This window comes from Anabrus simplex, chromosome 1 (assembly GCF_040414725.1).
Source record: "Anabrus simplex isolate iqAnaSimp1 chromosome 1, ASM4041472v1, whole genome shotgun sequence".
NCBI classification, from domain to species: Eukaryota; Metazoa; Arthropoda; class Insecta; order Orthoptera; family Tettigoniidae; genus Anabrus; species Anabrus simplex.
In genome coordinates this window covers 862435574-862462449 of record NC_090265.1, presented here as the reverse complement: position 1 = coordinate 862462449, position 26876 = coordinate 862435574, and the positions used below count along the sequence as shown (strand labels likewise).

The following is a 26876-nucleotide window of genomic DNA, read 5'->3' as shown; positions in this document are numbered from 1 at the left end:
CTTTATACAGGAGTATTTAATACCCAACCTACGGGGCCTTTATGAAAAAGGAACAGGTTAAATAACTGGCCCAAACACAAAATGAATGGAGGCGAACTGCGCTCCAAGATAATGAAAACTTAGAGACCTACAGGGCTCTAGGCCGATGAAACAGGGGCTATTCCCAAACTACTGAGGTGACTCGTAAAGAAATTACTTTAACACCTTACAGAAGAAAAAGTTACAAAACGTAGTCACCTCAATCCAAGATGAAGGGGAGCTCGAGAGAGCAATTCACTCTCTATCCCCGATTTACAGTTAAAGAGTTTACGAAGTTTTTACATTAGCCGAAAGAAGATTTACATTTTAGAAAAGTTTGTTACATAACTAAAGAGTCGGACCTTTCCCTTGGATTAAACTGCGGAGGTAGCAAGAAAGAATAAAGTTATGTGGCCATTACCTTATAGATGTTCTGGTTGCCGACGAAAGAGGCCGCCCGCCTCCTGCTTAAACGCACACACTCAGAAAGATGACGATCAATTGGCCAAGAAACATGAAAATCCGCAGTTTATAAACCCTCAGGGAAGGTTCGAGATCATTCAAGACTAAACTACCACACCCTCTCAATTTTATTGGTTTAGTTCAAAAGTAACACTCAAAATCGAACAAGAAGCCTGTGATAGGATGAAAATTAATTACAGAAATTAGTGATTGGCTAGATTCAAAACTGGCGGAAAGAAAAGGGAAATATTGCCAACCCAAAAATAAATGAACATCAATCAGTTACAAAAACCTAGAAATACAAAACTTCTTTAAATTATAACTTCTTACACTTTGCACCAGGGTGCGTGATCATAGTTTTATGGTAATGTCATCTGTGGAGAAATGTCCAAACTTCTTGATGAATGGCAAACAAAACTAGGAGAAATTCAGTCAGTTTAGGAAACTTCACAATAACAAAATTACTCAATATTTTAGTGGTGACATCTTCAGATTAAAGTTCCAAGTTGGTGTAGTTTCAGTTTCACTGTTTGACCAATAGAGGAATTCATTTAGGTGCTGATTTTGAATGCGCGGCGTTGAGGTGTACCTTCCGGTACAGAAATTATCTCCCTAGCAGGGATCAATTTCAATGCTGTAATCAGACAAAGGTTTTGTCCTCATCTGACATACTGTTATGTGATACAGGGGACATCTCTGTCCGCATAATTCGCGCACACACCTTTCGTTCGGCGAATGAAATAGCTTATTCCCACACATCTTATAATGAAATCCATGAATGGCCAGTCTCGTAACGGTATGTCTTTGCTCCTGGTTCGGCTTTGTCCAGTTGCGGTCGATCATCGCTGATGTTCCATAGAAGTCAATTTCTATCTCTGTTCTCTTCGTCCTCCTACGTTCCAGTAGTTTGTTGGATGCCTCAGTAGAAGGCAGACGTAGTCTGAGGTCCTCCATTTTTTTTTTAAGTTTCCTTGGCAAGTACGTAAACAAGTCTAGATGGTGCATATATTCCCATCCTAAGGGCATGTTTTAGGAAACGAGCTTTCATCTTGCACCCGCCTATCGAGCGGTCAGTGCCAAGTTCTCCCGGTAACTCTATTTCTTCTCAGGGTATTCCATCTATCGTTCATAAAATCTGTGATTTTATATGGTTAGTTTTTTACGTGGTTTCGCAAGAGACTCGGTCTGTTGAGATGCACATCATGGGAATACCTATACGCTCAAGTAAGGACCTGTGGCCGATAACCTCAAAAAGAATCTCTTTCTTTTTGTCAAACTCATCAATTACTTATATCTACAAAACTTATTAGTTAACCTACAAACTAGCCGTTACCCAAAAGGAATTCAAAACACAGGCACTTTCTAAAAGAAAAATATAAGAAAATTTATTGAATAAATCATGTTCAATGTAAGTTAATGTGAATTCTGGGTAGTATTATCTTAATAATATTTAAGCATAAAGGATTAGAGTCAGCGCTGGCTCAAATAAAAGTAAAATAATTAAGCTTTAAATTATTTACATTCTTTCTCATTTAATGTTCAAATTCATATTAGTTATTTACTACTATATTCGTAGCCATGTTCCGAACTGTAATTGATTTTCTCCAATTATATTCAAGAGATCACTGAGCAATCACGGTCTCCATATAAATACTCGTTGTGAATACTGTCACGCTAATTATATAAATTATTCTCACCACATTTAAGTCATCTCACTGTGATAAAAATGGATGGTTTACTAAATTGAAACGTAATAAAAATTAAATGGGATAAAGTCAGATTGCGAATGTAAATCTGATCATATCTTTACGTATGTATTTCCCAAACAAACTCTTGCGTGAGTGTGAAATCGTAAAACTGCACTCCAAATTTTCCATTCATAAATCTGAACTCTGATTATTTGGTCACTTATCTTGAATACGCATAAATAACAACTTACGGGCTAAGACAATACCTCCCTAGAGCCTACGACATATGGCTCCTAACTAACCATTATCCTATTCTTTATATTTAAAACACTTCAATTGAAATCATATCTGTGTGAAAAGAAATGAACATCTATCTAACTGTTCAAGTAGTTTCCGATCCACACACTCCTCCATCAACGGCTCAATGTGCTTTAGCTAACTGCTCTTACTCAATATCTCTTATGTGTACGAGCTACTCAACTCGTATGGACAGTACAGAATGAAATTAATACGTATTATATTGAAACATCACCACACCAAAGAATATCAGATGTATACTTAGTCATGAGCCTAGTAAACCGTATATTAAAGAACTCTCTTATACTCGGTACATGCCATTTACCAATGTCAGATAAAAAAACTGTCACGATACACTATTCTACCATAATACATGTCAATCTTACTTTAAAATGGTCATCTGCGCGATATTCACACTTTGACATATTCTTTCCATTTGACACAGAAACTCACCTCATGTAAATCTAACACAACGTTTCCTCGGCGAATAGCAATTCTTTCTCTTACCGCAGAATATAAACAAACATCTATACTTCAAGTATTCCTTAATATACTCCAAGAAATAATCACATTTCAACACCATTCAAATATACATTATCATACCACCGGCATACATATTGCCGTATGCATATAGCCGAATACACCCAAAACTATATGCCAAACATTTTAGAATTGCCTTGTAATAAATGCATTTTAATAACCTTTTATCTTAAAAACAGCAGTTTGAGTTCAATGCCCTTTTTCTATGAAGAAAGGAATACGTAACTTAACTATTTTCATCTGTGTCGCGCAGGTAAATTCGTGCCGTAATCTTTGTACAGGTAAACGAGATTAATCGAAATTTCACTAGTTATATAGACTCATTGCTATTAGGTCTTCACAAGTAACACTTCTTTCATTTACTCATGCTAGTTTCTACTGTTTGTATGCAAGTGCGGTAGCCTGTATATGATATAACAGAATTCTAATTCTACACTGCCATCTTATCTTATAGCCTTAAATATCTCACACTTCACTTTATGTTTCACACACGTTCTTAATTAATTCATAAATATCACCAATTATTCAGCACATGCCGAAGTTAGATTGAGGGTGTAGATTGCAAGAAACTACTCTACTAAAAAAAATGTATGGACTTAGCTCGTCAGATGCTACGTTTGGTCTAGTTGTCGCTCCATTCCTTGGTTGTGGTTAGACCCTCTGTTAGGATCTGGATCTCTGGTTGGATAACGTCTTCCTGGTCATCAGCTGGTCACCTGGCTCGCCGGTCCAATCATCATCAGCTGGTCCTCTGGCTCGCCGATGCTCATCCTCATCATCCTGTCCTCTGGCTGGCCGATCCAATCATCATCAGCTGGTCCTCTGGCTCGCCGGTGCATATCCCCAGTTCAGTCCATCATGTAGATTTAGCAAACAGTCATCATTCCAAATCTGCAGACAACGTAGAAAATTCCTTTTGCGGAGCAATCAGTCATGATATATTCCATAGTTCTACTGCTATTCTAAACGACGAAGTTTTCTTCGGTTGGAATAAGTTCTCCGTATATAGATATTAAGTTTATAACCACAGAGGTAACTTTCTTCTCATACGAAATTGTCGGTTCTGCAATATGGTGAGTCCTTATTCTTCAATCGCAGAGTGGTTGCTCACCGGACCCAAGTCAGACGTATCTCACCACAAATTATTTATTTCTATGATATCTCGTCTCTTTATAACATACGTAGGTGAATTATTTCATCGGATGTTATCGCCGATTGTAAACAGTCAATATCTTCCTCAGGAGTTTAGGATAATCTTCAGATGTAAAACTTCACTTGTATTTGCGTCTTACTTCTGCAGTTGAAATTTTTAGAGTATATCTTTAAACAATCATTCCGCTGCTATATTTTTTTCAAAACAATTCAAAATGAGCCTCTGCTGTCCTGCAGTGTCTTCCAAATCAGTCCGTTCCGTGACGTGCATGGTCTCCTATATGCTGTATTAATAAGAAGTTCATTGCCTTAATAGATCGCATGGGCCATACCTTCCTACGCCGCCATTTTGTAAATGGTCTACGAGATGCGAACGGGCACAACCTTTTCTATGCCATCTAAGTCAGTCCCATATTAGTTCCAGACCGTAGGTAACTATGGGTGATATCATCGTATCAAAAAGTCTCATGGCTGTTTTCAGTGATAGTGCTGCAATGTTCGTACCCTGCATATTGCTTTCGTGGCCTGTGCTGTCCTATCCTGGATGTGACACCGGAAGGAGCTCGCTGCCGTTTGAAGGGTTACACCCAAATATTTGAACCTATTGACTATCGTTAGTGGTTTGTTGTGGAGAGTCAGTATTTGATTTTGCGATATTCTCCCTCCCTTTCTGAAAATCATCTGATGTGTTTTCTGCATAATGATTGAAAGATGGTTTTTCTATACCCATGTCTCAAGTTCCATCAAGTAGCGCACATCATAAGAAGAACGAAAAACCGTAAGGCACCGGGACCGGACCAAATTTGTATTGAACACATCAAGGACTCACTAGAAACGCTACTACTAATGTGGACCAATATTTACTTGGACAGGGGTATTCCAGACACATGGATGAAATCACTCATTAAAGTGCAATATGAAGGTAAGGGAGACACAAGTGACCATGACGCATATAGAGGAGTGGCGCTAGAAAACCTCTTTATGAAGGTTTAAAGAAAATAAGATGATGGAGCAATAGTTGCCTTTCACTATTTATTCTATGACTACACCGTTTAAAACTTATGATTTCGCCACCAGATTGTAGCAACAATCAAGGAAACACAAGTCCATAAAAACGAGAATTCTCGTAGCCCGTAACGTATGGTCGGCCGAGAAACTACGAGAATTCCAGGGGCCCGTCACCAATGTGTTTTAAACATGCCAACAACAGTGACATGGGGTAGCAAGATATTTTACTGTACTGTCCTCCAAAAAATCGATTACTTCAGCCAGAATCGAACCAACGAACTTGGGAAAATGAGTTCAATCAATCAATACTGATCTGCATTTAGGGCAGTCGCCCAGGTGGCAGATTCCCTATCTGTTGCTTTCCTAGCCTTTTCCGAAATGATTTCAAAGAAATTGGAAATTTATTGAACATCTCCCTTGGTAAGTTATTCCAATCCCTAACTCCCCTTCCTATAAATGAATATTTGCCCCAGTTTGTCCTCTTGAATTCCAACTTTATCTTCATATTGTGATCTTTCCTACTTTTATAGACATCATTCAAACCTATTTGTCTACTAATGTCAATCCACGCCATCTCTCCGCTGACAGCTCGGAACATACCACTTAGTCGAGCAGCTCTTCTTCTTTCTCTCAATTCTTCCCAACCCAAACATTGCAACATTTTTGTAACGCTACTCTTTTGTCGGAAATCACCCAGAACAAATCGAGCTGCTTTTCTTTGGATTTTTTCCAGTTCTTGAATCAGGTAATCCTGGTGAGGGTCCCATACACTGGAACCATAGGACAGTCTACGACTGATCCAGAGAGAAAGCCACTATTTCTAATAAAGTATCCCTTTAAACAACTAATTCCCTTTTAATATCTCATACATAATCATGATACTGTTCAGGTTGTTCTCATTTTGCCGGGGTGAGTAGCTCAGGCGGTGGAGCGTTGGCCTTCTGAGCTCAATTTGGGGAGTTCGATCCCAGGTCAGTTCGGTGGTATTTGAAGGGGCTCAAAACACCAGTCACTTGTCGGTAGATTTTCTGGCACGTAAAAGAACTCCTCCGAGACATAATTGCGACATCTCGGTGACTCTGTAAACTATAAAAGGTATTTAGTGGGACGTTAAAAGTGATGGTAGTAGGTAGTAGTAGTAGTAGTAGTAGTAGTAGTAGTAGTAGTATAGCTCACTCTGTGGATCAGTAGTAGCGTCGGCCTTCGGAGGCCAAGGTAGCAGGTTCATATCCGACACAGGTAGTCGGATTTTTGAAGGGGGGAAAAGAGAGTCCATTCGACACTCCATGTGAGACAGTTGGTGTTCATCCGAAAAAGTTAAATTAAAACCCACCATTAGACGCACAAGAGAGATTCGGTTCACTCTGCAATCTAGTAGGTCTAGAGTAAAATGGAACGTCGAAATTGACCAACAAGCTCACGGTAGCTGAGGCATTATTTATTTATTTATTTATTTATTTATTTATTTATTTATTTATTTATTTATTTATTTATTTATTTATTTATTCGTCTACCCTCCAGGATTGGCTTTCCCCTCGGATCCAGCGAAGGATCTCACCTCTACCGCCTCAAGGGCAGTGCCCTGGAACGTGATACTTTGCGTCGGGGGAATACAACTGGAGAGAAGGCCAGTACCTCGCCCAGGCGACCTCATTTGCTATGCTGAACAGGGGCCTTAGAAGATTGGAAGGGATAGACAAGGAAGAGGGAAGGAAGCAGCCGTGGCCTTAAGTTAGATAACATCCCGGCATTTGCCTGGAGGAGAAGTGGGAAACTAGGAGGGAATCGAACACCCCTCTACTCAGTTGACCTCCCAAGGCTAAGTGGACACCGTTCCAGACCTCGTACCACTTTTCAAATTTCGTGGCAGAGCCGGGAATCGAACCCGGGCCTCCGGGGGTGACAGCTAATCACACTAACCACTACACCACAAAGGCGGCCTACCTGGATAATAATGTTTTAAAGGATCACTATCGACAAGCTAGCATGGAGCCTACGGTGGTGGTGGTAGTTCGATTTATTTGTTTATTATTATTATTATTATTATTATTATTATTATTATTATTATTATTATTATTATTATTATTATCTGTCTAAGTTCACCATCCATGAAGTTATCTATCTGCAGCCAGAAATACTCTACATAGCCTAGTGCTGACAGTTTCACGAGCTACATATGGTGCAAATCTCATAATTACATTAGAGGCAGCAGCTGGTGATGATGAGTCAGACTGTTTTGTCTCACGCTTTTATTTGCTTAAATTACAAACTGAGACACAAGATAGTCCTTGTGTAATTGATGTCATAGCTGGAGACACGAGAAAGTAGCTTTCTGTGTTCACAGCGCTAAGAGGATGGTCGAGGGGGATAACCGTCTCATAGACTTAAGAACTGCAGGTGTGATCCGATATCACATCTACAGTATAGTGTAATAGCTACGCAGAATTAGATAACTGCATGTTCAGAACTACCCTGTAGGCCTACCTGGATAATAATGTTTTAGAGTATCACTATCGACTCGCTAGCATGGAGCCTACGGTGGTGGTGGTGGTTCGAGTTATTCATTTATTTATTTATTTATTTATTTATTTATTTATTTATTTATTTATTTATTTATTTATTTAATTTATTTATTTATTTATTTATTTATTCTGGCAAGATTAAGGCTAAGTGGCCTTCTGTTGGATTTAAGAAACGAGATTTCCACTTCCGGAGGTGCATATGGCCCTGAGGTTCACTCAGCCTACACCAAAAATGAGTACCAGGTTAATTCCTGGGGGCAAAGGCGGCCGGGCGTAGAGCTAACCACTCTACCCCATCACGTGCCGAGACTAACAATGGTGGAAGCCTTTACCTTCCACTCCTACAAGTGCATTCATGGCCTGTACGGAGGTGACTTTTCTTTGCTTTTTTGGCCCTCTGTTGGTGGTGGTGATGGCTAATAAAGGGCAAAACAATGAAATTTCGGAGCCCTCTTAACAATTTTCGTAGGAAGCAAAGGAAGAGGTGATGGTGGTGTGTGTTTTTTTATACCTTGCTTTACGTCGCACCGACACAGATAATTCTTATGGCGACGAAGGGATAGGAGTGGGAAGGAAACGACCGTGGACTTAATTAAGGTACAGCCTCAGCATTTGCCTGGTGTGAAGATCGGAAACCACGGGAAACCATCTTCAGGGCTGCCGACAGTGGGATCCGAACCCACTATCTCCCGGAGGCAAGCTCTGGTGCTGTTTTAAGGGAAAGTATAATTAGGCAACCATCCCCTCTCAACACCGGTGGTGATGGTGGTGGTGGTGGTGATTATTGTTTTAAGAGCAAGTACAACTGAGCAACCATCCTCTGTACCACTAATCAGAGGGGAAACAATGGAAGGAGTCCGAACTTAAAAAAAAAAAAAAAAGTATCAACCAAAAAAGATAAGGGCCACGAAGGGCGTCAAGATGAAAGACTCCCTAGGCCTCTGAAATCTAATACCGTCATAGTCGGAAAAGAACAAGATTTGACCGAGGGAGATCGGACAGGATACATGAAAGTGAGCAGTAAGTAAGTAAGTAAGTAAGTAAGCTAGGTTAACCGTGGTCACCAACCCATGTCCCCACGTTGAGAGCCCCTTGTTCGCCTTTTAGCCGCATCTTGCGGCAGACAGAGACACCGTGGGTGTTATTCCACCGCTCCCACCTACTTGGAGGAGGATAGGTGACCTAGGAGAATACTGGGCTCGGTCATGGAGGGCAAGAGAACTAGTGGGAGACTAAGACGACAGTAGTATAATTGGGGGATTCGGGCGCCTCCTCCTCCTCCCGCGGCGCGGGAAATTTGAATTCTGGCGGGAAATTTGAATTCTGGCGGGAAATTTGAATTTGTAAACAAAGCCACGTGCTTTTTGACACCTGTCATCGGCAGTGCTGCCATCTTGGCGGGCCTAAACCTTAGTGCTACCAACTTAACCTCACTAGCGCGTGGTAAACAAATCCACGTGCTTTTTTGACAGCTGTCATCCGCCATCTTTAAACTACAGAGCACTGTGCTGCCCTCTTTAGATGTAAAATTCGTCACCTGTCATCCGCAGTGCTAACATCTTGGCGGACCTAAACCTTAGTGCTACCAACTTAACCTCACTAGCGCGAGATAAACAAATCCACGTGCTTTTTTGACAGCTGTGATCCGCCATCTTTAATCTATAGAACACAGTGCTGCCCTCTTTAGCTACTTACCTTTGAAATGTGGTGGCGGATAATTTGAAAAATGCTTTTTGACAGCAGCCATCTTTGAGCACCGTGCTGCCCTCTTTAGCTAGATACCTGTGGTGGCAGACAATTCTACGTGACAGCAGCCATCTTTGAGCACAGTGCTGCCCTCTTCGTGGTGGCGGGAAATTCCACGTGCTCTTGTTTGGAAACAAACTCTCGTGCTATTTTCTGACAGCTGTCATCCGCCATCTTGCGTCACAAACCTCAGTGCTGCACTCTTTAGCTAGATACCTTTGAAATGTGGTGGCGGCAATTTGAAAAATTCTATGTGCTCTTGTTTGGAAACAAAGCCACGTGCTTTTTGGACAGCTGTCATCCGCCATCTTTAATCAATAGAGCACTGTGCTGCTATCATGCGGGCAATTTCGTCAGCTGTCATCCGCCATCTTTAATCCACAGAACACCGTGCTGCCCTCTTTATGACATGTAGCAGCGGGCAATTTGAAAAGTTCTGTTAGCTGTCATTCGCCATCTTTAATCAAGAGAGCACCGTGCTGCCATCTTTAGCTAGATACCTTTGAAATGTGGTGGCGGCAAATTGAAAAATTCCACGTGCTCTTGTTTAGTAAACAAACTCACGCGCTTTTTGTCAGCTGTCATCCGCCATCTTACATCGCAAACCTCAGTGCTACACTCTTTAGGTACATACCTTTGAAATATGGTGGCGGATAATTTAAAAAGAAAAATTCTACGGCAGCCATCTCTCGACGCTAATTGCACAAGATGGTGGCTATACATGACTCCTTAAGGGTGCTTACGCAAGATGGCCGCTATACATAGGTTCTTATGAGACGCCCTTGGGATGGTTGCGCAAGATGGCGGTTGCTCTTATGAGGTGGCTTAAGGGTCCTTGCACAAGATAACTAGAGACGCCCTAAGGATGCTTGCGCAAGATGGCGGACGCAAGATGGCGGCTATACACGTCTCCTTATGAGACGCCTTAAGGGTGCTTGCGCAAGATGGCTGCTGCTCTTAGCTTAGAGGCTAACGTGTCATGCTAGTTCGATTCATTAAATTTTGGGGCTTAAATGCAAAATGTTAAATATCTCGAAAGCGGTGCATCGTAGAGTAAAACGGACAAAAAAATTTCTGCCCAGTACCTCGGTTCGCAGTACGAGGAACAAGTAAAACATAGTCTAATGATGAGATCAACGGTTCGGTTCCTACTTAGGCCCTTTGGCATTCGCTCTGTTTTAGCTTGTATTGAAGCAAGTCTTCGTAACATGATCAGGTTTAGCTATGGTAGAGAGTATAACGTGCCGTGCAGGTTCGATTCATTAAATTTGGGGCTTAAATGCAAAATGTTAAATATCTCGAAAACGGTGCATCGTAGAGCAAAACCTGATACCTAGGTTTGCAGTATCAGGAACATGATAGCATAAGAAAAACATAGTCTAATGATGAGATCGACGGTTCGATCCCTACTTAGGCCCTTTGGCATTGGCAGCTATCTAATTCTACAAGATGGCGGCTATACATAGCTTCTTATGAGGCAGCTTAAGAGCGCTTGCACAAGATGGCTGCTGCTCTTATGAGACGCCCTAAGGGTGCTTGCGCAAGGTAGCAGCGACAAGACGGCGACTATACACAGCTCCTCGGCCTAGAGGTGCTCACACAAGATGGTGGCTGCTCTGATGAAGAAAGCTAGCTTTGCATCGTGCAGGTATCTTTATATCACTAAACCCCATACCTTTGAAATGTCGTGGCGGGTAATTTGAAAAATTCTACGTGCTTTTTCTTAACAGCAGCTATCTTTAAACAATAGCGGCTATACATAAGCTGTTAAGGCCTCCTCTTATGTCAAGGCATAGCTCTATCGAACAAGTTTAAACCTGCATCGGGATAGCTAGAGTAAGCACGTGCTGCAGTGATGACGTCATTATGCATGTTTAGACTTGCAAATCACTAAAGAAACATAACAAGACTAGAATCTAACACTGCACTCTATGCTGTTAACTTTATCATGTGATCGGAACATTGATTGAAGTGTTTAGAACACTAAATAAGTGATCAAGACTAAAACAGAACACTGTACTCGATACAACATGTCAGGGGATACCTTTGTTCTAAGAAGATTAGATTACCGCACATTCCTTGTAGGGCTAATAGGCTAAAGGGCTAATGGGCTAAAGGGCTAAAGGGCTAATGGGCTAAAGGGCTAAAGGGCTAGGGTGCCTCTCCTCTCTTTATCCGGGCTTGAGACCGGCTCTACAACTAGAGGCGGAGTTAACACCCTAAGGAAGGGAGAATGTTGGGAAATAATCTATACGAATATAGCTACTCGATCGACTATATACTACAGATGGATGACTTAGGTGAGGGTAAGCGCTTACCTAATAATACCAACACGACGTAATTCATGCTCTATTTCAAAAATATCTTCTTTGTACTGTGTGTAACCAGCATCATGATAGGCTCTTAGCAGTTGTAAACGTTTTACCAGTACGTTGGGGTCTTTACAGTTGCTTATATCTACATAGGGTAACAGAGGCTCATTGTGAACTTTGAGTCTATATGCAGACAGTTGATGTGCAAGGACTTGTTTTGATGTAATACGTGCTTCAGCAGTAGCGTTTCTAGGTACAAACATAACTTGTTTCGATAGCGATGAAGCGTTGAAATTTCCTTCTTCTTTACCTTGCATCTCTTCTTGAGATGTTTGCACTGCGACAGAACGTGTAGTAGGCTTAGGAAATGAAGTAAAATCATCAAGCTGTAATGGCAATGAATTTTCTTCTTCTTCTACTTTCCCTTTACTACTGTTTTGATGAACATCATTATCCTTATTATCATAATCATGATCTTGCCTCTCTTTATCTTGAAGTTTGTGCTTAGTAACAACTCGCAGCAGGTCTAGACAACAAGGGAGAATTAAAAATCTCTCGGAGAGGTGTACTTTTTAAACATAAATCAGTGTTCGCTGGAATATGGTTGAACTCTTTGTATTTTGTTCCCGATGAAGCTGCATTACACGCGGCTTCATGACGTTGAGCGTTGTATGCGTTCTTGAACTCTCTTCTACAATGTTTGCATTGAAAAATTGTCCTGCATGATATCTCATGACGTCTCCTGTGATAGCTTCGGGAAAATGCTTTTCCACACTCTTCGCAAATATACCTAGAAATAGGTTTTTCTATGACGGACTTTTATCTTCTGCTAACAGATTCTTCTTTAAATCTACTCGACATTTGTTACTCTCTACTTCGATGATGCGAACAGCTTAGCGATTAACAGTAAACTAGCACAAAAGCGTATAACCAAGGTAGCAACAGTAAGGTTTAAGCCCATCAAGATGGCAAGAGTGAGGTTAGCGACGTTCTGTTGTTGGATTTTAAATTCCGCGCTATAACATGCATAAGGTGGCAGCCTTGAGGTTTACTGCCGTAAAGATGGCAGCAGTGAGGTTAGCGACGCTCTATTGTCCTTCAAAGTGAGGTTAGGGTTCGTCAAGAATACAGCTGTCAAAAAAGCACGTGGCTATGTTTACCAAACAAGAACACGTGGTCGTGACGTCACGGTCACGTAGTATGCTGCTTCAGCATGCAAAGTTTAATGTCTACACCTACGTAGTAAACACTCTGCTATGTTCACAAAATTTTTACTCATAACTATTTTTTATGCTTTAAGTTCGTGCACATAGGTTATGTTAAGATAGCAGCACACGTACAAGCTATGGTCACGTGCTCTAGTAGAAGATGCATGCATTATCAAAAGGTGATATGTACACGCTTTTAAACCTTGCTATTCTTACCGCTGCCAAGTTCGCAAGATTTTTAAAGATCGCTATTCTTTGTGCTTTAAGTTCGTTCGCATAGGTCATGCTAAAGTAGCAGAGCAAACACATGCGAACGTTGTACATTCTAGCGGGATGTGTTTAGTACGATAGTTGATGCATGCAAAATCGATAGGTGTTGTGTACACACTTTGAAACTTAACTATTCTTCGTGCTTTAAATCCGTGCACATAGGTTATGCTAAGATAGCAGCACACTCTTGCGGGAGAGGTTTTGTACTCTAGTTGATGCATGTATAATCGATAGGCAATGCGTACACGCTTTTAAAACATTGCTATTCTTACTGCTGCTGCTGCTATGTTCACAAGATTTTTATACATCAGTATTCTTTATGCTTTAACTTCATGCGTATAAGTTATACTAAGTTAGCAGCATACTTATAAGGTTGTTGCACGCTCTAGTGGAAAAAGCTTATTAAGAAAGACGATGCATGCAAAATCGGTAGGTGATGTGTACACGCTTTGAAACATAGCTATTCTTTGTACTTTAAGGTCATGCGTATAGGTTATGCTAAGATAGCAGCACAATCTAGCGGAAGAAGTTTAGTACGAGAGTCGATGCATGCAAAATCGATAGGTAATGTGTACACGCTTTCAAACATGGTTATTCTTTATACTTTAAGTTCATACGTATAGGTTATGCTAAGATAGCAGCACGATCTAGCGGAAGAAGATTAGTGCGATATTTGATGCTTGTAAAATCGATAGGTGATGTCTACATGCTTTAAACATGGCTATTCATACTGCTGCTCTGTTCCTAAGATTTTTAAACATAGCTAATCCTAATGCTGCTCTTAACGACGTAGAGCTAAGGATTGATTACGTGACCGTGACGTCACGACCACGTGCTCTTGTTTGGTAAACATAGCCACGTGCTTTTTTGACAGCTGTCTTCTTGACGAACCCTAACCTCACTTTGAAGGACAATAGAGCGTCGCTAACCTCACTGCTGCCATCTTTACGGCAGTAAACCTCAAGGCTGCCACCTTATGCATGTTATAGAGCGGAATTTAAAATCCAACAACAGAACGTCGCTAACCTCACTCTTGCCATCTTGATGGGCTTAAACCTTACTGTTGCTACCTTGGTTATACGCTTTTGTGCTAGTTTACTGTTAATCGCTAAGCTGTTCGCATCATCGAAGTAGAGAGTAACAAATGTCGAGTAGATTTAAAGAAGAATCTGTTAGCAGAAGATAAAAGTCCGTCATGGAAAAACCTATTTCTAGGTATATTTGCGAAGAGTGTGGAAAAGCATTTTCCCGAAGCTATCACAGGAGACGTCATGAGATATCATGCAGGACAATTTTTCAATGCAAACATTGTAGAAGAGAGTTCAAGAACGCATACAACGCTCAACGTCATGAAGCCGCGTGTAATGCAGCTTCATCGGGAACAAAATACAAAGAGTTCAACCATATTCCAGCAAACACTGATTTATGTTTAAAAAGTACACCTCTGCGAGAGATTTTTAATTCTCCCTTGTTGTCTAGACCTGCTGCGAGTTCTGTTACTAAGCACAAACTTCAAGATAAAGAGAGGCAAGATCATGATTATGATAATAAGGATAATGATGTTCATCAAAACAGTAGTAAAGGGAAAGTAGAAGAAGAAGAAAATTCATTGCCATTACAGCTTGATGATTTTACTTCATTTCCTAAGCCTACTACACGTTCTGTCGCAGTGCAAACATCTCAAGAAGAGATGCAAGGTAAAGAAGAAGGAAATTTCAACGCTTCATCGCTATCGAAACAAGTTATGTTTGTACCTAGAAACGCTACTGCTGAAGCACGTATTACATCAAAACAAGTCCTTGCACATCAACTGTCTGCATATAGACTCAAAGTTCACAACGAGCCTCTGTTACCCTATGTAGATATAAGCTACTGTAAAGACCCCAACGTACTGGTAAAACGTTTACAAATGCTAAGAGCCTATCATGATGCTGGTTACACACAGTACAAAGAAGATATTTTTGAAATAGAGCATGAATTACGTCGTGTTGGTATTATTAGGTAAGCGCTTACCCTCACCTAAGTCATCCATCTGTAGTATATAGTCGATCGAGTAGCTATATTCGTATAGATTATTTCCCAACATTCTCCCTTCCTTAGGGTGTTAACTCCGCCTCTAGTTGTAGAGCCGGTCTCAAGCCCGGATAAAGAGAGGAGAGGCACCCTAGCCCTTTAGCCCTTTAGCCCATTAGCCCATTAGCCCTTTAGCCCTTTAGCCCATTAGCCCTTTAGCCCATTAGCCCTTTAGCCTATTAGCCCTACAAGGAATGTGCGATAATCTAATCTTCTTAGAACAAAGGTATCCCCTGACATGTTGTATCGAGTACAGTGTTCTGTTTTAGTCTTGATCACTTATTTAGTGTTCTAAACACTTCAATCAATGTTCCGATCACATGATAAAGTTAACAGCATAGAGTGCAGTGTTAGATTCTAGTCTTGTTATGTTTCTTTAGTGATTTGCAAGTCTAAACATGCATAATGACCTCATCACTGCAGCACGTGCTTACTCTAGCTATCCCAATGCAGGTTTAAACTTGTTCGATAGAGCTATGCCTTGACATAAGAGGAGGCCTTAACAGCTTATGTATAGCCGCTATTGTTTAAAGATAGCTGCTGTTAAGAAAAAGCACGTAGAATTTTTCAAATTACCCGCCACCACATTTCAAAGGTATGAGGTTTAGTGCTGTAAAGATACCTGCACGATGCAAAGCTAGCTTTCTTCATCAGAGCAGCCACCATCTTGTGTGAGCACCTCTAGGCCGAGGAGCTGTGTATAGTCACCGTCTTGTCGCTGCCACCTTGCGCAAGCACCCCTAGGGCGTCTCATAAGAGCAGCAGCCATCTTGTGCAAGCGCTCTTAAGCTGCCTCATAAGAAGCTATGTATAGCCCCCATCTTGTAGAATTAGATAGCTGCCAATGCCAAAGGGCCTAAGTAGGGATCGAACCGTCGATCTCATCATTAGACTATGTTTTTCTTATGCTATCATGTTCCTGATACTGCAAACCTAGGTATCAGGTTTTGCTCTACGATGCACCGTTTTCGAGATATTTAACATTTTGCATTTAAGCCCCAAATTTAATGAATCGAACCTGCACGGCACGTTATACTCTCTACCATAGCTAAACCTGATCATGTTACGAAGACTTGCTTCAATACAAGCTAAAACAGAGCGAATGCCAAAGGGCCTAAGTAGGAACCGAACCGTTGATCTCATCATTAGACTATGTTTTACTTGTTCCTCGTACTGCGAACCGAGGTACTGGGCAGGAAAATTGTTGTCCGTTTTGCTCTACGATGCACCGCTTTCGAGATATTTAACATTTTGCATTTAAGCCCCAAATTTAATGAATCGAACTAGCACGACGCGTTAGCCTCTAAGCTAAGAGCAGCAGCCATCTTGCGCAAGCACCCTTAAGGCGTCTCATAAGGAGTCGTGTATAGCCGCCATCTTGTGTCCGCCATCTTGCGCAAGCATCCTTAGGGCGTCTCTAGTCATCTTGTGCAAGGACCCTTAAGCCACCTCATAAGAGCAACCGCCATCTTGCGCAAGCATCCCAAGGGCGTCTCATAAGAACCTATGTATAGCGGCCATCTTGCACAAGCACCTTTAAGGAGTCATGTATAGCCACCATCTTGTGCAATTAGCGTCGAGAAATGGCTGCTGTAGAATTTTTCTTTTTAAATTATCCACCACCATATTTCAAAGGTATGTACCTAAAGAGTGTAGCACTGAGGTTTGCGATGTAAGATGGCGGATGATAGCTGACAAAAAAGCGCGTGAGTTTGTTTACTAAACAGGAGCACGTGGAATTTTTCAATTTGCCGCCACCACATTTCAAAGGTATCTAGCTAAAGATGGCAGCACGGTGCGCTCTTGATTAAAGATGGCGGATGACAGCTAACAGAACTTTTCAAATTGCCCGCTACTACATGTCATAAAGAGGGCAGCACGGTGTTCTGTGGATTAAAGATGGCGGATGACAGCTGACGAAATTGCCCGCATGATAGCAGCACAGTGCTCTATTGATTAAAGATGGTGGATGACAGCTGTCAAAAAAGCACGTGGCTTTGTTTCCAAACAAGAGCACATAGAATTTTTCAAATTGCCGCCACCACATTTCAAAGGTATCTAGCTAAAGAGTGCAGCACTGTGCTCTGTTGATTAAAGATGGCGGATGACGGCTGTCAAAAAAGCGCGTGAGTTTGTTTCCAAACAAGAGCATGTAGAATTTGCCGCCACCACGAAGAGGGCAGCACTGTGCTCAAAGATGGCTGCTGTCATGTGGAATTGCCTGCCACCACATTTCAAAGGGATCTAGCTAAAGAGGGCAGCACGGTGCTCAAAGATGGCTGCTGTCAAAAAGCATTTTTCAAATTATCCGCCACCACATTTCAAAGGTAAGTAGCTAAAGAGGGCAGCACTGTGCTCTATAGATTAAAGATGGCGGATGACAGCTGTCAAAAAAAGCACGTGGATTTGTTTATCTCACGCTAGTGAGGTTAAGTTGGTAGCACTAAGGTTTAGGTCCGCCAAGATGGCAGCACTGCCGATGACAGGTGACGAATTTTACATCTAAAGAGGGCAGCACAGTGCTCTGTAGTTTAAAGATGGCGGATGACAGCTGTCAAAAAAGCACGTGGCTGTCAAAAAAGCACGTGGCTTTGTTTACCACGCGCTAGTGAGGTTAAGTTGGTAACACTAAGGTTTAGGCCCGCCAAGATGGTAGCACTGCCGATGACAGCTGTCAAAAAGCACGTGGCTTTGTTTACAAATTCAAATCTCCCGCCAAAATTCAAATTTCCCGCCAGAATTCAAATTTCCCGCGCCGCGGGAGGAGGAGGAGGCGCCCGAATCCCCCAATTATACTACTGACGACGATGGTTAGACTCAGTTTCTAATTATTTATAGATATATGGGACTAAATAAGGTCATAGAGCTCATTACAGATAGAAAACTGTGGAGGCGCTTAGAAAATTCACAGAGGCTTGCAGACTGAACACTAAAAGGCATAACAGCTTATAATGAAGATGCATGTATGATGTGTAATAATAATAATAATAATAATAATAATAATAATAATAATAATAATAATAATAATAATAATAATAATAATAATAATTTAAAGTTCCACTACTTTCATGGCTTTCGGAGACGCCGAGGTGCCGCAATTTTGTCCCATGACTGTTTCTTACGTGCAGGTGAATCTGCCGGCACGAGGCTGGTGTACTTGAGTACTTTCAAAGTCCACTATCTAAGCCAGAATCGAACCCGCTAACTTGGGCTCAGAAGGCTAGAACTCTACCGTCTGATCCACTCATCCCGGCTAAAAATTGGAAGAGAGCCTGCACTTGAAGAATAAGGGTATCGGTGAAAAAATGTGAAGGACCATGAAGTTCGTGAAAAGGAAAGATTCCCTAGGCCTCGCAAAGCTGACGTGGTCGGTGTCGGAAGAATACAAAGTTGATCAAGGGAGGTGAGGTTGGTAAGATGATCTGAGGAGTCTAGCGTAAGTCAGTGGAAGCAATGCCAGACTCAGCTAGAGCCTCCTATTCCCCAATCCACGCTCCCCAGTGGAGAATCACTAGGAAGTTACCGGTACCCCTTTTAGTCGCTTCTTACGAGAAGCAGGAAAAAATGAAATGGCGTATGGCTTTTAGTGCCGGGAGTGTCCGAGGACATGTTCGGCTCGCCAGGTGCAGGTCTTTCGATTTGACACCCTTGAGCGACCTGCGCTTCATGATGAGGATGAAATGATGGAGATGGCTCATACACCCAATCCCCGTGCAAGAGAAATTAACCAATGGTGGTTAAAATTCCCGGCCCTGCCGGGAATCGAACCCGGGACCCCTGTGACCAAAGGTCAGCACGCTAACCATTTAGCCATGGAGCCGGACACGAGACCGTACTTTACTGCCCTTCAGTGATTGTGTCGGCTAAAGAAGTGGAAAAACCATTCTTCTTCGTCTTGGTCCTTTTCTAATTACTTGGGGTCGACACTTTGTATGGATTTAGTCCAGCTTTGCGGCCGGGTGCCTTTCCTGACGTCAATCGTATGTAGAAAGATGTATTTATTACTGTATTATGTGGTGGTTTTCTTTGTGATGTGTATTAAGACAAATACCCAGCCCCCGAGTTCGAAGAACTAGTCAGACGCGGTTAAAATCCCCAGACCGGGCTATAATCGAATCTGGGGCCTTCTGAACCGAAGACTTGTACGCAAACATAATACTGTCTTGGTCGGAAGTGAATAAGAGTTTAAACCAGGCACGAGAGAGCGGAAACTGTACTAGACAAGTTGTCCTGACAGTCTAGAGGTCGCGGGTTCACCCGTGCTTCTGTTCTATTTTTTCTTGATTTGAGAGTCTGGAAAGTATAGAGGTATCAACCCATGCCATGAATACAGACATAATATTTTCCAACACATTTAGCCCTTTTATAATTCACATTAAAGCCATGTTTTATCATTGTAATTTCTTTTGTAGTGTTAGGACATAACTGATAACACTGGAGCAGTGCAGCAAGAGACGTCGGAAAAATCAAGTATTTTCAGAAGTAATGGAATACAAGTCCGCCTCTGTTGTGTAGTGGTTAGTGTGATTAGCTGCCACCCCCGAAGGCCCGGGTTCGATTCCCGGCTCTGCCACGAAATTTGAAAAGTGGTACGAGGGCTGGAACGGGGTCTACTCAGCCTCGGGAGGTCAACTGAGTAGAGAGGTTTCGATTCCATCCTCAGCCATCCTCGAAGTGGTTTTCAGTGGTTCCCACTTCTCCTCCAAGCAAATGCCACGGCCGCTTCCTTCCCTCTTTCTTGTCTATCCCTTCCAATCTTTCCATGCCCCGACAAGGTCCCTGTTCAGCATAACAGGTGAGGCCGCCTGGGAGAAGTACTGCTCATTCTCCCCAGTTGTATCCCCCGACCCAAAGTCTCACGCTCCAGAGACACTGCCCTTGCTGAGTCCGAGGGAAGAACCAACACTGGAGGGTAAACAGATTGAGAAGAAGAATGGAATACAACAGGCACTACTCTTAAAACCCCATCATTTATATTAGGGCCTACATTTATAAATTTAAATTACATTCACATTTTTACTTCTTTCTGGTTTAGTTAGACTTAGTATTTTCCTGTGTGTACATTATTTTTAATTATTTTGCTGTTCCCTTTGCATCCACACATGTTCTAAAACCAAGAAGTTCTCTTATCCGTAAAATATTTCGATTAATAGATGAAAAATTATATTCTTGTTTCACAGAGTTTAATAATTTTCATAAGGATATAACGTATGTTAAATCTGCTCGAGTATGCTGAATGACGTCCCTAATTAACTCATATACCGAGCTCGGTAGCTGCAGTCGCTTAAGTGTGGCCAGTGTCCGGTATTCGGGAGATAGTGGGTTCGAACCCCACTGTCGGCAGCCCAGAAGATGATTTCCGTGGTTTCCCGTTTTCACACCAGGCAAATGCTGGTACTGTGCCTAAATTTAGGCCACGGCCGCTTCCTTCCCACTCCTAGCCCTTTCCGATCCCATCGTCGCCATAAGACATAGGCCTATATGTGTCGATGAGACGTAAAACAGCTTGTAAAAAAATACTCATATCTATTTCCATTGTTATACCTGTCATTATAATTGCAACCGACTTACTAAGTTCAAAATCTGTACTTGTATGTGTAATATTGTTCTCTATACAGAGAAAGGGCTTCACAATCTATATGTCTATATTTACGACGCTATGTTGTATGTTTGCAGTGTGGTCCGTTGTGATGCTCTGGGTGCCATGTCGACAGAGCCCGCCGTCGCGGCGATCCCAGCCCACCAGCGCCGCAAATTCAGCTTTCCGGCGTCGCTACACTCTAATCTGCTGCTGGGCAGCAATGGCGACACAGCTAGGCGTCGCTTCAGTAACGTGAGCGATGCCGTATCCCGCAAGCTATCGCACACCATCGGCTGGAGGACAGCTGCCATCCCTACCCAAGACTTGGTGGAGCAAGGCAGATCACTATGCAGTCAGTATATCCGCTCGCGACTCAAGAGGGCGGGACTCTTCAACAGGAAGTGCGGTCTGCAGCGACTGAGGACCGCCGTCAACCTCCCTGGCGGGTTCGTCGTCCGTGAGGTGAGCTAAACCAGGGATTTCTAGCTCGAGGGCTCTCGAGAGAAGACTGTGAGTATCGTCAGGACGGGGAAGGCCCACGAAGGGCGTTTAAATGAATTCTGCTTAAGTCGCGAAATCCTAATGCCGTTGGAAGGTTGGAGAGGAAAAGTGAAAACGAGGAGTCTGGTACAAGAATGTGGAAGCAGTACCCATTTCAGCAAGTGGTCCCGTGGTAGCTAAGCCACGCTCCCAAGTTGATCACACCTTTCAGTCTCCTCTCACGACAGGGAGGGGTTACCGTGTATGTATTCAGTGTTCACACCGACAAGGGAGTCCAACTCGTAGGCGAAATGGTCAGCGTAATGGCCTTCGGTTCAGAGGGTCCCACGTTCGATTCCCGGTCGGGTTGGGAATTTTAACCTTCATTAGTTAATTCCAGTGGCGCGAGGGCTGGGTGTTTGTGCTGTCCCCAACATCCCTGCAACTCACACACCACACATAACACTATCCGCCAACACAATAACACGTAGTTACTTACACATGGCAGATGTCGCCCACCCTCTTTGGAGGGTCTGCCTTACAAGGGCTGCACTCGGGTAGAAATAGCCACACGAAATTATTTTACTGACAAGGGATCCGTCTTGGTGGCTAATTGGTTAGCATACAATGGCCTTTGATCAAGGAGTCCCGGGTTCGATTCCAGGCCGGTTCGGGGATTTTAATCTTCATTGATTATTTCCTCTGACTTCGAAACTGGGTATCTGTGCCGTCTTCAGCATTAAAGTTCATTCTAGGTACGGCCCCATCCTCATAGACTTGTAGATCGCCTATGGACGTGAGCTGTCCAAGAATTGTACTAGGCCCCTCCGGAGTCCACATGTCGTTATTATTATTATTAGTAGTAGTAGTAGTAGTAGTAGTAGTGCCATTACTATTTCAACCACATACCAACACTTCTGCCATTTTTAAATTTCTGGCAGTACTGGGAATCGAACTTGGGCCACCGAGGACGGCAGCTTCTAGTGCTAACCGTTACGCTATGTAGGCTGACATTATTATTATTATTATTATTATTATTATTATTATTATTATTATTATTATTATTATTATTATTATTATTATTATTATTATTATTATCGTATGACTTTTAGTGCCGAGATTATCAGGGGGCATGTTCGGCTCGCCTGGTGCAGGTCATTCTGTTTATCACCTATGGGCGACCTGCGCGTCTGGATGTAGGATGATAATGAGTTAGGCAGTGTGTGAAACCCGGTTTCGGCACGTAGCGTACTCCTATCGAATAACACCAAGGGCTCTGCTCAAAGCTTCACGTCTCCATCCGACGGACGAATCACAATTAACAGCGTCATATGCCTTCACTTTACATGAACAAATTGGAGAGGTTTGGAATTTAATCTAGGCTTTTTGCACGCAGTCAGGTGATTAGAAATTGTATACCACCACATCTCCTAACCTGCCGGCCAACATTCTGATGGTGACACTTTTTTGGCCAACGGGACTCGAACCGGCTAACCTCTGTGTCAGACCTACAGACTTGACGCCTTAACGAACATGGCCACAAGGCGGGCTTATTATTATTATTTTATTATTATTATCGACACTGGATCCAGTGACGGACACACTATAATTTAAAGAGATCGGCCCAATAATATTAGGGCATGGCGGAAACTAGCGAAAAAGCAATTGGTTCTTATTTATAGAACGCTGGAAATCAAATATATTTTGATCTTCATAAATGTTCTTAGGATTTTTTTAACCTCCTCAGTGGCAAATAAAAATGTTGTTTTACAATACTTAAGTGAAAATGTACAGTATAGTGTACATTCATTTTCCATGTCTTTATTCCTTCTAATGGACCTCCACTTAACTATTTCACTGCTTTCGTGCAGCATATTGTACATTTGAGTTTGTGTCTGTATAGTGCTGTACTCTGTTGAATGAGCGGAAAAGCATTAGGTCAACAAGAAATAAAAATTCCTTGACACCCGTCTGCTATGAGATTTGAAATTCAGTCATTTGAATTTTTCAGTTTAAAGTTACTGTTACGTGTATAGTAAGCGCACCTTTTCTTGAGCCCGGATCTCCATAGTAACGAATGGGAACCAGGGCTCAAGAAAAGGTGCGCGTACTATACTTAGGACTCTGATTGACAGTTTCAAGTGGTAAATACAAGTTTATATGAAGTATTTTATTAGAAGAAGTGTGTTGAAAAATCATGTACAGCATAGTCTACTGTATATTTTATTTGAATTACAGTGAAAATGTCAGGCTACGTGGTTATGTTTACAAACTTCTACTATTGATACACAGGTGTAGTTGAGGTGTAATATAGTGCTATTTTTGTATGACAGATTCAAGATGAGTTTACGTGTGCGTGATAATAATGATCTATGTGCTGCAGATATTTTAAACTTGATTGAAAGTAAAGATGTCTCTGATCTTGAAGATCTTAGGCCCGATTGTATAAAGCAGTTGATCCTAGATCAAGGCGTAAAACTGATTCTAAATCACGTTGATCCTCAAATTTGTGTTGTATAAACGTTGATCCGATATCGTTTTTCCTTAATCATGAATCAAAATTGATCCAACGATTTCCTTGGATCAAGCCTTGTGATCCGAATCAAGTAGTGTTCTTGTACCGGTATTGTAGGCCGCATTTATCAACGTGAAAAGAAGAGGGCTTTTGTAGTGCAAAATAGTGCCATAACAATAATCATGGTAAGAAAAAAAAAGATGTTCTGCATTATTACCGGTATTTAACCCATTAACTACCAAATTTTTTAAATCAATATTTTAGTATATTCGGGGTACTATGATCAGTTCTAGGATTGAGAAATGAAAAACATATTTTTAAAAGTAATTCCTTTAGAGTAATCAATTTATTTATGTCGATCCCCAAATGGGGATCATGGTTGATAACAGTTTTACACTTCATGATATTTTGTTTCATGCAGTCTTTCATTACACACACAACATTGTTTATATGAATTTATCTTGCAGAGTACATGCTTTTTGTCTCTTCATGTCCATATGTTTAATCGTATAGCCATTCCCGGAGATCTAGGTTTCGATTGGCAGATCTGACTGCGTGTTTCACATCTTCAGTTCTTGTGCCAAGTAGCAAAGCATACAACGTGCAGTCCCACATTGCGCACACAACAAACACTGCTTCTTGCACACTCCACATTTTCTTTGCTTGCCCATGTCCGTACGTTCGATCATGTGCCCCCTCCCGGAGGTTCTGATGTCTATTGGAACACGTGACGTAGATGGCTTAGGGTATGACGGACGACCAACCCGCTTCGGATCTGAAATGGACGATGACTCAGCTAGATATGATCTTGCCACCATCCTTCTGAACTGAAGCAGTGAGATATGCCCATTTGTAAAGCAGACCCTACACGGTCAGTAATACTAATCAGTAATACTGAGTCAATAATACTGACAGTACGCATCAATATTGTAGCGACCTTACACGATCATTATTACTGTCAATATTTTGGTCAGTACCAGTGCACTAGCTTACCATTGCGGCATTCCCACTTTACAAATAAAGTCAATAACCGTCACTACGGAATGAGATTTATAACATGCAATTGCGGTATTCTATCAAAATAGATCGTAAAAGACGGGCATTTTGTAGCTATCATATTAGTACTGCACGAAACGCAGTTTTAAACGTAAACGATGGGTTAAAGATTGGCTTAGGAAAAGAGAAGAGTATTCTCATATGAAGTGTTGAGGGAAACACAATATACCGAAGCAGAAGATTATCAGAACTATCTCCGAATGCGTGAGGGTACTTTTGCCAAATTACTACGAATGGTAGAGCCTTTTGTAATAAGGCAAAATACAAACATGCGGTGCTGTTTATCGGTGGCAGAGAGATTAGCTGTGACATTGAGGTATCTTGCAACTGGTATAAATTTTGAAGATTGGTAGAGCCTTTTGTAATAAGGCAAAATACAAACATGCGGTGCTGTTTATCGGGGCAGAGAGATTAGCGGTGACAGTGAGGTATCTTACAACTGGTATAAATTTTGAAGATTTAACGTTTTCCGCTATAATGTCACCAGTTTCCATCAGTACAGCAGTTGTGGAAACATGTAAAGTAGTGTGTTAAGTACGTTTATTCTGGCAGCGTTTCATATAGCACGATAAACTTTTGCAATAGGCCTACTTGACGGTTCCACAAGCACCTCTACTTGGCCTTGGTGAGAAACGCATTTGTCGTCCACCGCTGCTCCGTTGATACTGACAGAAATAATGACAAGCGCACTCACACGGTCAGTATAACTGTCAGTATCCCCACCACTCTACAGTACTGACGCTCGCAGATCAGGAAATCCGGATCTGCTGATCAGGAAATCCGGATCTGCTTCAGCACTGGCCTTCATTCCATCATTCCAGTCCACACGCGATCAGTATTACTGTCAATATTTTTCGGTACTGACAGTTTTATTGATCGTGTAGGGTCTGCTTAAGACAGTAAATTGCATGGGCATTGACTAATGCCACATCAAGTGCATTTATTTATTTATTTATTTATTTATTTATTTATTTATTTATTTATTTATTTATTTATTCACGAAGCACAAGATACAGCTACACTGAGCAAATTTCACTTGCACTGTCAACAGACTATTTAACAAACGTAAAATTTCATAATAAAACATAAGAAACATAACAAAATATAACAAGATCAGGTACACAGCCTACTAATAACAACTGTCCAAATCGGAAACCGTGAGAATGTCCATGTTCATAGCCAAGTCGTCGTGGGTCAAGATGGCGGTATAATCCCTTCGCATCAACTTATCTTTAAGATATTATTTACACACCTCTCGAATACACTTTTATTTGATGCTAGATCAAGCTCTTGTCTCTTATTAATATTGTTAAGGAGTGTTGGGAGGCGAATTAGGAAAGAACGTTGAAGTATTGAGTGCTGAGTGTGGGGAATGTGGAGAAGGTCTTTGGTTCTGGTGGAGCGGGAAGGAACACGGAGAGAGAAGAGTGAGACAAGATGTTCCGAGCGGTAATGTCCATTTAAGATCCCGTGAAGGAATCTCAGATCAGCTACCTGTCGCCTGATGTGCAGCGGTGACATATTAATTGCCATTAATACCTGCTGCGTAGACAAATTTCTGAGCTTGGGGTTTCTGTTCCTAACAATTGCAGCAAAGAAGGACACTGCTCTGTCTAACTGCTTAGTATTGGAGGGGGAGGCTGTTGTCCAAATCGGAGAGCAGTAGTTTAAGAGAGGTTGAATGATCATGAGGAAGAAGTGACGAAGAGCAATGGGGTCAGAAATTTCTGTGAAGCGATAGAGAATGCCTAGTAATTTCATAGCCTTGGTTGTATATGTTTCTATATGGGTCTTAAATTGTAATTTTGTATCGAATATTACACCTAGGTCACGCTGTTGCGTAACCACGGTGATGGGCTTGTCGAGTAGGTAATATGATGTCGGTAGAGGAGATTTACGTAGTGTTATGGTCATGTGGCTGCGTTTTTGTGGATTGGGGATAAGTTTC

At 41.8% G+C, this 26876-nt stretch overlaps 1 protein-coding gene across 2 annotated transcripts in view; it reads left to right on the top strand.

The window, feature by feature from the left end:
• The window catches only part of LOC136874251 (bcl-2-related ovarian killer protein), an 891695-nt gene that overhangs the window by 792897 nt on the left and 71922 nt on the right, over positions 1-26876 (top strand). For both annotated transcript variants that reach the window (XM_068227754.1, XM_067147884.2), the window contains exon 4: positions 20973-21339. In XM_068227754.1, the coding sequence (XP_068083855.1) occupies positions 21001-21339 (339 nt within the window). In that variant the 5' untranslated portion in view covers positions 20973-21000. The remainder of the gene's footprint in view (positions 1-20972; positions 21340-26876) is intronic.